The 14,183-nt window shown below is 31.9% G+C and overlaps 2 protein-coding genes across 2 annotated transcripts in view; both read left to right on the top strand.

Moving 5' to 3' along the window:
- Positions 1 to 14,183, top strand: part of LOC147009968 (uncharacterized) — a 220,325-nt gene that overhangs the window by 155,103 nt on the left and 51,039 nt on the right. The gene's annotated exons all lie outside the window — the stretch shown is intronic.
- Positions 225 to 3,378, top strand: LOC147009971 (uncharacterized). Its single transcript, XM_085863315.1, has 2 exons — positions 225 to 1,399; positions 1,497 to 3,378. The coding sequence occupies exons 1-2, from the start codon at positions 1,346 to 1,348 to the stop codon at positions 2,430 to 2,432; spliced, it is 990 nt and encodes a 329-aa protein (XP_085719441.1). The 5' UTR covers positions 225 to 1,345; the 3' UTR covers positions 2,433 to 3,378.

Below are 14,183 nucleotides of genomic sequence, written 5' to 3' on the forward strand. Positions count from 1 at the left end.
ATATATATATATATATATATATATATATATATATATATATATATATATATATATATATATATATATATATATATATATATATATATATATATATATATATATGTAGGGTAAGAATACTGATTCTGGCTCACTTTTCCCCATGTAAATGAATGGGGATTTTCAGCGATTCATATTTTTTTCCTTAAAAATAAATCCCCTTTTTATCCCAAGGTATATTTATTTGTCTCCCCTTTTAACTTGGAGGTTGAACCTCATTGAATTGAACACCTGGGGGTTGAACAGCTCACTCATTGAACCTATAAAGATTTGTTCATTCTCAAATTCCTTCAATAGTTTAATTTTCTTTGCACAATAATCTTCATCTAAAATATTGACAAACAAAACATTTGAATCTTTATATTTTTTAAGATACCCCATTTGTGCCATTACGAAATGATAAACTTCTCTTAATGCTCTTGTTTGACCACCTCCTGAGCCACAGGTTATTTTTTGTTAAGCCCCGCCCACTTTTCTTTAAGCCCCGCCCACTTTTGTTAAGCCCCGCCCACTTTTCATAAGGTAATTTTTCTAAGCCACGCCCACTTTTTCCTAAGCTCCGCCCACTTTTGCTAAGCTCCGCCCACTTTTCATAAGGTATTTTTTCTAAGCCACGCCCACTTTTCCTAAGCTCCGCCCACTTTTGCTAAGCTCCGCCCACTTTTCATAAGGTATTTTTTCTAAGCCACGCCCACTTTTCCTAAGCCCCGCCCACTTTTGCTAAGCTCCGCCCACTTTTCATAAGGTATTTTTTTCTAAGCCACGCCCACTTTTCCTAAGCTCCGCCTACTTTTGCTAAGCCCCGCCCACTCTTACATCATTTCCAGTTCATCTCTGACTCACAAAGAAATCACTAGAAAATTACAGGATGTTATGGTTTTGAAAAATTTCCCAATGAAGGCTTGCCTAGGCTTGCCCAGGGAATTTCCAAAGGAAACCACACCCACCAGTCTTTCTCTATAAAAGCTTCAAACCCAGGCTCCATTTTAAACATTTGTTCTTGCTGGCAATGGTGTTCTGTGTGCTTGTCTCAAACTCTCTGTCTTCTATGGAACTAAACCTTCAAGTTGATGAACTGGATTCAAACCTCTTATCTATTGAGGTAAGATTTTTTATTTTCCTATTTTCAAACTTTGATTGAAGCATACTCATTTAATAATTAAATAACTTAATTAATACATTATTATTTTCTCTCACAGGAAATTGTATCTGAAAATACTGCTTTTGCTACAACTTGGGGGAAATTGTTGGCTTGGTTGAAGACCTTGAGTGGGATGACTTTGGTGTTCCTTGGAACTCTCTGTCTTCTATGGAACTAAACCTTCAAGTTGATGAACTGGATTCAAACCTCTTATCTATTGAGGTAAGATTTTTTATTTTCCTATTTTCAAACTTTGATTGAAGCATACTCATTTAATAATTAAATAACTTAATTAATACATTATTATTTTCTCTCACAGGAAATTGTGTCTGAAATACGAAATGAAAATACTGCTTTTGCTACAACTTGGGGCGAAATTGTTGGCTTGGTTGAAGACCTTATGAGCGACCAAGACCCACAGAACGAGTTCGTCCTTGATGACCCAACCAAAGAGTTATACCTTGGAGACCAGCAAAATCCTGAAAAAGAGTTTTACAGCAATAGTACTCATTGTGAGTTATCAAGACAATACCCACTGAACAAGTTATACCTTGATGAGCCAGAATACAAGTTTTACCTTGGAGACTCACAAATTTTGAAAAAATCAGTAAATGAGTTCTGCCTTGATGGTTTAAATAACTACCTTGGAGACTCAGGAAAAGGGTTTTGCCAAGATGGTTCTAAATATGGGGCCTACCTTGGAGACTCACAAATTTTGAAAAAATCAGTAAATGAGTTCTGCCTTGATGGTTTAAATAACTACCTTGGAGACTCAGGAAAAGGGTTCTGCCAAGATGGTTCTAAATATGGGGCCTACCTTGGAGACTCACAAATTTTGAAAAAATCAGTAAATGAGTTCTGCCTTGATGGTTTAAATAACTACCTTGGAGACTCAGGAAAAGGGTTCTGCCAAGATGGTTCTAAATATCGGGCCTACCTTGGAGACTCACAAATTTTGAAAAAATCAGTAAATGAGTTATCCTTAAGAGACTTTGTAAGTTGGTTTTACTTTGAATACTTGAAATGTGGGTTCTGGATTGATAACTCACAATGTGATACATATCTTGGAAACTCAACGGGAATGTGGTTATACCTTGAAGACTTGGAAAGTTGGGTTTATGTTGGACACTTGAAACTTTTTGGGGGCTTTTATTTATTTATTTATTTATTTATTATTATTATTATTTTATTTATTTATATTTTGGAGACTTTTGGAGTTGCTATCACTCTTTGGGATCTAAACCTATCGATGTAGTTCTTTGTCGGATGGTGCTTGATGGGAGCAAGATCAAGAAAGTTCTGGGAAGAAAGTGCAGGCTTACTCCCCCTTTCTACGTCATCAAACCTGAAAGCCTTAAAAGACAGAATTGGAAGAAGAAAAAAAACGTAAAAATATATATATATAGGTGGAAATCTCATTTTGAAAAAGACATTGTGTTGGGCGAGGATTGAGTTGGGGTTGAGATTTTGAATGTGAGGGTTGGGGTTGAGATTTTGAATGTGAGGGTTGGGACACACACACACATACACATCAACAAACAAAAGTTAAGCCTTGACTATTCAGTTGAGGATTCTGTGTTTGGGTTCACAGATCTAAGAACGTCCCCCTTGACACACATTATATACTGTTATACACCTCGGACTTGGCCCTCGAGTGTCCACAACGGTGTATAGTAGGAGGGAGTGAAGCGCCAACCTATTGCTCCCATTACACACACACACACAAACAAAAGTTAAACCTTGACTATTCAGTTGAGGATTCTGTGTTTGGGGTTCACAGATCTAAGAACGTCCCCCTTGACACACATTATATACTGTTATACACCTCGGACTTGGCCCTCGAGTGTCCACAAAGGTGTATTATCTGCTTAGTTTTGTCTTTTGTAATTCCTGTAAATAAAATGAACCTAAAATCTCTTCCCCTTCCAAATCATATATTTTATAAGTCCAAGGAACTGTATCTATTACATCAACAATTTTAAAAAGTTCTTTCGTCCATCGTTCAGTAAAACCCTTTTCAAAATGAGATTTCCACCTATATATTCTTACGATATCACCAACTTTGAACTTAGGTTTTCTGACATTAATCTCTTTTTCATATTTTAATTTTGTAAATGTTTCTGATGGCTTCATATTCGTTGACGTGTGAATCGTGTCATTATACTTATCCACAATATCCTGAATAAAAGATGACCATTGTTGTGAACCGAGTTGTGTGAATTTTTTATATAGTCTCTCTTTTAAGGTACGATTAAAACGTTCAACAACAACTGCCTTCCCTTCATTAAAGGTACTGTATAATGTAATACTGTTATTTTTTAGAAAATTCATAAATGTCTTGTTATAAAACTCTCTACCCTCATCAGTCCACAATTTCTTAGGTTTTCGCTTACTTTTATTAAATATCTGTTGAAAAGCTAACATAAGAGTATTACCTGTTTTGTTTTTTAAAGGGACAACCCACGCATATCTACTCCTCAAATCAATAACGGTTAAAGCATACTTGTACCCCTTATCATTATTGAGTTCAATCAAATCAGCAGACCAGATATAATCAACTTCCTTGGAATAAACTTTCCTTCTCTGAAACTTTGTGAATATTGGTTTATGTAATTCATCAGCTAATTGCTCTTCAGTCTTAATGGCATCATTAGAGCCTATAAGTTTTTGAATTTCCAAGTCCAAGTTTCAATTTAGCACTAATCATCTTCTTCACGATGAACCTATCAACTTTTTCTCTCAAGGTTGGATTTTGTATCAGAGACAAATTATATAACATTTCTCTATCGGCTTCATGCTTTTCTTCCAACGTTGTGGTATTCCCATAATCAATATCGTGTCTCATGCACACTTCATCAACTCTATTGATTGGTTTACTCCAGGATTTAGGATTGTCTGCCTCATCTAATCTTTTATCCAAGTTTGTGCCTGGACCACAGAAAGAATACCCTGGAAGATGTAATTCCCCTGGTATTCCAGTAGTTGTAAATTTACTTCCTGATAAAAACTTTTGTATATCTCCTCCGAGTTTGTGTTTGGAGATAAATTGATTTTTTTTTGAACCACACACCGAACATATACCTTTTTGTATAACCCTGTTATTTTTACTTTTAATATATGAAATATTTTTAGTATTAGTTTTCTTTTTACATTTGAGACAATAACTCATTTATTTATGAGAAAAATTTCTGCAGAGTGCAAAAACCTTTTTAGTTTCCAACATGCACATTTGAATCTTAATTTTTAAAACATAAAGAATCCTTAGAAATGCCTTCACTCTCTCCTCCATTTATTTAAGAAAAAACTTGAATTAAAATACATGTCTTCTCGATGTCGATAGTCTTGTCGAAAGTATTGCAAATAGACTTTTTAATTCTTTGTATTCCTCCCTGGTGAGATAAGTTAATTTCTTTAATACCTCTATTCTTTTTTGAATCTCACTGGTTTCCATATTTTGATATTTATTCATTCTCTCTCTTTCCTCCCTCTCTCTCTTCTCTCTTTCCTCCTTCTCTCTCTCCTCCTCCTCCTTTTCCTCCTCTTCCCTCTCTTCTTCAACTCCTTCCTCATCCCTTACTATACTTGAATCGTTTACACCCCATAGAATATTATACATATATTCATCAGGATTTCTTGTTATTCCTGTATCCAAAATAATTTTTTTTACAACAGGATACCAATAAAATTTCTTTTGAATTTCTAAAAGAGCCTTACCTTTTCTTAACCTTATTTTTTCATTATTTAACATTCTAATTAAATCTAAAGTTGTTGGTTTATCAACATCAGCATAATGCCAATCTTTTATTGAAAATACCTCATTCTTATGTTGTAGAACATATTTATTAAAATACCGAATACCCTTTTCTTGAAGGTATGCTTGAACACAGAAATGATAATTTTCTTGAAGCCTTCTTGCTGTCATTTATGTATTAGAAATATATTTTAGAATAATATTATGGCACGAAACACCTCCCCATCTTCCCATAGTTAAATCATTTTGTATTTCCTTACTTATTATATATAATCCTGTTTTTTCTGTTTTCATGAGATAAACAAGGGCAAAACCATTATTATATTTACCCTTATTAAATTCTTTTATTTGTTGTTTACTAATCGTGGCTCCACAAAACTCATTCTCGATACCAAGTGGATAATATTCTTCCTTACGAGACTGATTTAATTGTTCCAGGTCTTCGAGGTTAATTTTAAATGACCAATTATACCCTAAATCATTCATATCATACCCCCATTGTTCTATTCTCATACAAACGATACGCCCTTCTTTATAAAAATTTATTTTAATTCGAACTGTGAATTCTGTATGACCTGGAGATAATATCAACACTTCTGTATCTTTAGAATACACAGCCGTTTTATTTAAGTATATATATTGTGATAAATCGCTTAATCTCACCAAGTCATTCGCGTCAGTCGGGCTTGGATAATTTTTAATTTATAAGCATTTTTCATGTTAATATTTTTGTTTATATTATATTTATATCGTTCAGCCTGTGCCTTTGTGTAATAATTTGATAAATCAATATCCAGTTCTTGAGATACACCAAAGATAGAACCATCTTTACCAACATAAGTCATTTATATTAGATTAAAAATAATATCATAAAATTTTTTATTTTTTTTGAGTTGAAATAACACATATAGACATAATTGACCACAACACTTGGAATTTAATTCTTGGACTTGAAATGTTTGATAAACACCATTCTGTAAGAATTTTATGACTTCAACAGGTGGTGGAAGACCAAAACTATCAAAATAATATTTGTCTTGACTATTAAAAATACAAACCCAATGAGAACCGTTCCCATCATTATCTTCTAAGTTCATAATAATATTCTTTGTATGTTTCGACACATTTGTTAATTCATCTCTCATACAAATAACCACATTATGAATTTTTAATTTCTTACAATATTTGGCAAGTTGTAAATTTGATGTTGTATTCTTTCAACCACTCATCAATGCTCATTTATTTATTAGAAAGATATAATCCATTACCTCTTTTCGTTAATTTTACACCTGCTTGTGCTATAGAAGAAAGCATATCTCCAACTAACAATCTCGCTTTATCAGGCAGACCTTCAAGTTTTTCAGCAAAATCTACAATTACACCACTTCCACTAATTTGTTTCTCCAACTCTTTGTTATGTCTTTCCAATTCTTTTTGAGCCTGGAGTTGAGCCTTCCTTTCGTTGGCAGTTTTGACCGCTGTTGAAATACCACCCGTCAATGCTCCAACCGCACTTAAACCAGCAAATAAAGGAATTAGAAATGGGAGAAATCCTCCACTCGTCTCTCTTATTGAATATTTTTTCAACATTGGTTTTGTCATTTTAATTTTAAGTGAGCCAGTGTCATTCAAGATTTTAACCTGTTCTCTTGTGAGCAAAACATCAATTCTTACTGCTCCTTTTCTCTGAATTGTATTAACGTTAATCGTACAAGGCTTTTGATTTTGAACACAAGATGATAGTTTATGAAGATTGATTTGATTAACATATACCCCAGTTGGTACTTTGCCACTCATTTATTTAACAAAAAAATTATGTGAGACTAATCATCACACCATTATCTGTATTAATCTGCAATTCTGTTTCTTCCAAAAGCAAACAATATGTATCAACTTCTTCACTCTCTCCTCTTTCAATGTATAGGGAAGTATCCACTCGATTAGACTTTATAGTTTCTTTTTGAGCGCTCAGGTCAAACGTATAGATTGTATACAAACTTTTAAATGCTGTCATATCCAAAATAGGTTCTTTATTTCCATTACTTTCACACACCTTTTGGTAAGACTTGTATGCTTCAGCAAAATCATTTTTTTCCCAATTAATTTCCAATCTATCTCGTGGATAAAATGTTCCATCTAGAGAAACGCGAAGTTGTTTCACCTTAGCATTATCACTCAATGCATTATTCTTATCAGTCGCAGTATCACCATCTGGCTTTTTAAAAATCATCCACAGATATCGTGGCTTTCCTTCCAGAACACCCAAATTCCACGTGTAAGTAGTTTGATTGAGTTTAACGTGTTGACATCTTCTTTTGAGGTATGATACACTGAGTGGTTTCTTTGAGTTAAGTCTTCGATTCAACATCTCTTCTGTTTTAAGATTAGGAGTATATTCACTGATATACCAACTCATCTCCTCAATTACAAATTTATTCTGATCACCAAAAGCATTACCAACACCAAAAAGCAATCTATTTTCATTATCATTCCTTTGTAGTTGAAATCTAATTTTAAGACCATACAGAACTTTATCATAATCACAAAATCCAAATATACCTTTAAGAGGAACTGCCACAGTAAAACTATTTTCTGCTTTTGTATCATCATTATACATTCCTTTCCTTTGAATATATCCAGGGTCTGTGTTTGTTCCCGTTGACATATCAGGAATAAAACCTTCGACAGACCCCTTTCCCATTCTATCACTGAATGTATAGAGTGTAAATTTCATCATTTCAGATACAGCAGAGACATAATCAACCGCTTCAACTTCTTGTGTTCCAATATACAATCGCACACTATCAAACATTTTCCAGAAGAAATCATTTACAAGTGTAGCGTTTGTGTTATTCCCAGCCTTAGTGAATTTAAATTTACACAACAAGAAACTTTCGGAGAGATTCAAATAGGTTTGTTGATTATTTATTTCAAAACTTTTTGTACCATTTGTATTCCAGTCTGTTCCAGTTATTGCATTTACCTTGAAGTAATCTTCTTTTTTAGTGGAGTTTGAGATAATAATAGTATCATCCAAATCATAGATACTATCAATTGCTTCCATACTTGTATTTATTTAGGAAAAAAGATGTTAAAACTTTTGAAACCCTGATCCAAGTATTTGAATTATTTTCTGTCGTTCTTGGGGGGACAACTGAGTTTTACCTTTCTTAATTTCTTTTATTGCTTGTAATTTATGAGATTCTTTCTGAGCATCTTTTATACTCTTTACAGCACCTGCTACATTTCCCACAGCAGAAGCAGTTGAACCACTTAGGTCTTTATGTTTAAGAATAGTTGAACCAATACCCATGAGAGTATCAATTATCCCATCTCCTCTAAATTGATGTCCAACACCCCTTTGTCTCTTAGGTTTATAGTATCCTCTACCAAGATACATACCTTCACCCTTGTAGTACGGGGAAAGGAACATCCCATCCCCTGTAATTATTTTATATTTTCCCAACTCGTGCTTCCTCACAATAACCATCGTATTTATTTATTGAAAAACTTCACGTAGGTGAATTCTGATGGATATAACTTCTCCATTAAAAGAGATCACACGATTATCTTGGTCGGTTATCCTAAAATTTACTCTGTGTATGGTTTTTCCTGACACAGGTAGATAAACCAAATTTTTAGGCTCCATATTGAATTTATAACCAATTGGGGTTGAGTATGCGCTGAATGAAAATATTGTATTTGTTTTTAATCCATCATTATAAGCACCATCAATCAAATCACAGTGAATTAACACCGAATTTATTCCTGAGGATATTTGAATGACATTATCACTGTAAAACGTCCCATTAGTTTCAATCTTTTTTGAGGAGAAACCTAATAACTCTCTAATTGAATTATCAATTGTGAAATCAACCTTGTAGTTATTTTTAACTTTAATCGTTGATTTTGAAGTATGTTTTTGAATGTTTATAATAATATTTTTTGGTTCATCACCCTGTTCTTTCATAAGACGAGCAATTTCGGAAGATATTTGAGAAATCTCGTATGCTCCGGTGAGACTGTTATCGTTTTGTATCCACTTCCCGGATTATAACTAAACTTGTCATTTTTCTCGGTTATATTAAATAAGGTATTATAAGTCTCCATGGACAATAAAGATGCCTCATATTCTTTTGTTGTGTCAAGTTGTAGTGGGTATGGGAATGAAGATGTGTGGTCGCTTGTTGTGAAATTAAAACTCAGGATTGTGCTTCTCATCTTATTTAATATGAGATAAAATGTCTTTATATTGAGATTTATTAATTATTTTCATGTTCATCAACTGGTCTAAAATGGCTGATGCTTCATTAAAACAATTGTTATTTCCAGCCTTCTTACTGCCGAACAACAATAACAGTCTATTAACTAATTGCGATGGGTCATTTGGAAGAAAACTAATACCTGAACCAAGGATACTTAAAGCCTGAATAATGTGTTTCTCCTTCTCATTCTTCCTACTTTTACCAGAAAGAATAACCTTATAATTTAGAGTGTTCAGCAAATCAATATATACTCTATCATCATTATTTTCCATATCCAATGGTTTATCAATATACTTTGATTCATCCCTCACAGTTGAACCTTGCCTTCCATCTTTTGTGAGAAGAAACATTAATCTCGGAGTTAGTTTAACAGGGGGTTGAGCAGAACTTAAGAACTTTAATTCATCATTAAATATCAATACCTTTTCTTGAACAAGATGAAATATTGCTGGTTGTTCTGTTGGAATGAGTCCTGCTTTGGTTTTTGAATCCGCTGAATATTCATTGTTTTGAACAGCATTCACAATATAATCAGGGGGTTGATTAATCTCTTCCAGTTGTTGAAATAAACCTTCATCATGTTCTAATTCTCCAATATGCTCTAATTCTTCCTCCGTCATTTGACTAAAATCTTTTAACATTTGAAGCTTTCTAGGAGTATATTCTACTGTGGGAACTGTGGAAACATCTTTCATTTTTTCTTGGGAAGTTTTTAAAAGTGGTTTAAAAAATTTCTCTTGTTTTTTTTCAAATGCTTCTTCGCCCGTTAGTTTCTGTCTGCGTTTCTTCTTTATGTCTTCCTGTTGTTTTACAACTTTTGAAACCAACTCTTGATGTTCCTTAAATCTTCTTGCTCTTTCTTTTGTATCCATTTATTTATTGTAAAATATCATTTAATGAATTGTAAAGATCAACAGGGAAATTTTCCTTTTCTTCATCATTCAAGTAGATGTGTTCAAATAAATCCTTTTCTTTAAATATTTCATCAAATTCTTTATTAACATTAATGCGAGTTGTAATTTCTTCTTCACTAATCCTTGCATCTCTGCTTTTCATACGTTTGTGTTGAGTTTCTTCATCAACATCAAAACCGAATGATAAAATCTTCACTCCGCTCAGATATTTAATAATTTGTCTCGTTCCTTCTGGATTAGTTTCTAATATCCCAACACCACCAGATTTTAGTTTCTTTAACTCACTCTTACAATGTGAATATTTTGTTGTACCAAGAGAAACCTCCTCAAATATTTGTCCTTCATTCCTCAATCGCATATGTTCCTCCACTGAAATATAGTGATAATCTTCACCTTTTACTTCTCCAGGTCTTATTGCTCTAGTTGTTGTTGATACAATGCGTATCACGGGGTGTTTTTTAAGTAAATTTACAATATTCTCATTTGTACTACACAAGAACCTTGATTTATGAAAGTTTTTTCCAGAAGCAGATTTACCCACAAGATTTATAATAATAGTTGTCATTTATATATGTAATTGTTTATAAAACAAAAAATATATCCCTTAATATCTCATCTTGTTTCACAACAATATATTTATATTTTTCAGTCGTGTGCTTCATATAATCCTCAAATTTCTTTTTACTACATAATGTAGAACAATTATCTCTCCAAAAATTATTGATATCTATTGAATTTAACTTGAATAAAATAAAAGTATTAGCATTGTTTCTGATGGAACGACGAGGAAGTTGAAAGTACGATTGACTAAGATAAATACAATTACAAGAAGAATGTCTCCCTCTTGTGTAGTAGCTGTCCATTACCGTTTGGTTTCTCTCATTAACACAATCATCAAAGATAACGAGGTTCTTTTTGATTTATCCAAATCTTGGGGAGACGGTATATCATCCGTATTATCACTAAGAATACAAGTTATAAGATTTGATTTCTTTTTACATCTCTGTGTATCACAAAATAGTTGAATTATATCTTCAATGTTATAATCATTTAGGTTTTTTTGACGTTTAAATAAACCTATTATATCTTCTTTTTGAAGACCAGCATTAAAACCTTGTGAGAGTAGTTGATACTCTGGTTGAAAACTCGACTTTGTGAAAATTATTAAATTATCATAATCTAAAAAGTTGGGAGTGAGGAGCATTTTTAAAAGTAAGCAGGTTTTTCCACATCCACTTGAACCAACTATGAGACATCTTAATGAATTTGGGAGATTTTTATGGTTGTTAAATTTTATCTTATTTTCCCAAATAGGTAAAAAATCATTCATTTATATATTTGAAAAACAGGTTATTTAATTTATTATTGGCTTTTTTAGAAACTCTATATTTTATCCTAAGTTCAGGTTTAATTTCAAGATAATCCATTATTTTATTTATACAATATCTTGTGTTGATATTTCCCTGAAAATTACATCCATGAATAATATACAACAACAATCCTTTGAACATTTCTCTTATACGTTCAGTTTCTTCCCTTGTAAGGAAAGGTGTGTTATCATCCTCATACTTTACATTCATTTCTCTAATCAATCTTGTAAAGTAATTCATTTTTGGTGTAAATCTAAAAGAATTATTTTCCTTTTTATATTTTTTATTATCATTAATTAGAAGATAATCACAGAATATACATTGTTTATAGGCTTTTGACTCTGTGTTTAATCCCCGTCTTTCACACACAGGACAATTCTCAAATTTGTCATATGGAGAATCAGGAAAGTCTAGCATATTTATAAAGTAAAACTTTACTTAAACTGAAATTCATCTATACTTTCAGTTGTATATTACCATCGATATCGATATACTTTTTTCATTATCAGATTCAACGACAACATTTTTTATATTAAAGGTAATTTTAAAATTATCGTTAACTACTATTGAACGAAATGTCATTTCACCTGATATATTAACATCCTTTATTTCATCAAGATTTACATCTTTAGGGTTGTTGAAAAAAATACAAATTTCTCCTTGCATATTACAGATGGTCTTATCTTTTCTTTCTAAAGCTTCATCCATAAGGTTTTTGTTCTTTGATACTTTTTCTTGTTTCATTGCTTTTTCTAGTTTTGAATATATTACTAGAAGGAGAGGAGAAACTTTTGTTAGAGATACTTTAATTGATGTTCTACCAGGTATACTAAAAGCCCTTCCACTGAAGGAAATTGAAGAACTCATATTATTTACCATAATAGTTTTTATCCAATAGTTGTTATATTTATCTTTGTTCAATTTTACATCCTTGACATATTTCTCAGTATCTTTAACAGATGAAGAGATTGATTGAAACTTGTCTTTTGTGTCTTGAAACATTGTATTTATTAAGTGAAAAAGTTGGAGGATAAAATGTTTTTAAGCACAGATTCACCTATAAATTAAACGAAATTTTCATCAAGAAAATTTTAGTTTAAGCAAAGTTTTATTCTATAAATATGGTGAATACAACGTACTGCGATGTTTGTAATCACGAATATAAACATTATAGAAAACACCTCCGAACCAACAAACACACATTTAATCTATTTCATCAAATATCTCCTCTTGAGTTGGAAAGAAAACATTGTGATATCTGTTCAAAGGATGTTTTGAAGAGTAGTTATAATCAACATCTTCAATCACAAAAACACAAGAAAAATGAGTTTAAAGTAAAGGGAGACTATTATATTAAAAACACTGATGAGGCATTTAAAGGGCATATAAAAATAAGGATTTTTCAATTTGGAGAACCCGGTCCATCATCAATAGCTGAATCAATTGAAATAGTGAAACCCGATGTTGAAAAATTTATTAAAAAGACATTAAAAGAAATAAAAACTTTAAAGTTTTATATGGGAGTGAAAATGAATATGAAAAGACAAGATGAAGAACAAACTCCTTATATGAGAACAGATCTTCATTTTATAACATCATTTCAAGATTTTTTGAATAGTGGGGTTTATGAAGAACTATCAAGACAAGAGGAGGATGTTGATAATACAGTGGTAGGAAGTGGATTCAATATTAAAAAATCATCTTTTAGATATACACATTCTAAAATCAAACCCTCTTAAAGCTTCTTCTTATATTGAATTACCAAAAGAAATAAAACTAAAGAAGGCAGTTGTTAATATTAAGAACAATGATAATAAATGTTTTCTCTGGTCTGTTCTTGCTCACTTACATCCACCAAAATGTAATTCAGAAAGAGTAAAACAATATATGAAATATGAGAATACCTTGGACATTAAAGATTTTAAATTCCCAATGCCATTAACAGATATTCCTAAATTTGAGAAAAAGAATAATCTTTCTATTAATGTATATGGATTAACGGATACAAACAAAGTTCAAATATTAAAAATTTCAAACAACTATAAAAATGAAGAAACACACATTGACCTTTTATATTTTAGTGTTGGAAAGAATTCACATTACACATACATCAATAATTTATCAAGATTAATCTCTTCTCAGGTATTCAGAACAGCAAACAAAATATATCCTTGTAAGCGATGTCTTAATTCATTTCATACAAAAGAACGATTAGAACAACATTCAAAATATTGTAGTAATCATAAATCAGCTGTAATTACAATGCCTAAACCTGGTGAAAAGATTTATTTTGAAGATTATAATAAATCTATCATGCACCCATTTGTGATATACGCTGATTTTGAATGTATCCTTAAAAAGATAAATACTGCTTCTCCTAATCCAAAAGAACCATATACAAATAAATATCAAAAACATATTCCTTGTGGTTTCTGTTATTATATCAAATCATCTGTTGGAGAAAAGTATAACAAACTTGAACATTATCGTGGAAAAAATGCTTCACAAGAGTTTGTAAAACGATTAGAAAAGGATTGTATAAGACTCACTAAATTAATGAAAGAAACAAATGAACCGATGAAATTAACCAAAGAAGAAAAATTAGAATTTAGAATGAACAATATCTGTCATATTTGTGAGGGGGAAATTAAGGAGTCTAAAGTTAGAGACCATTGTCATCTTACTGGTAAATATAGAGGTCCCGCT

Source organism: Eptatretus burgeri, chromosome 17, assembly GCF_056783735.1.
Source record: "Eptatretus burgeri isolate ZD-2024b chromosome 17, Ebu_testis_v1, whole genome shotgun sequence".
NCBI classification, from domain to species: domain Eukaryota; kingdom Metazoa; phylum Chordata; class Myxini; order Myxiniformes; family Myxinidae; genus Eptatretus; species Eptatretus burgeri.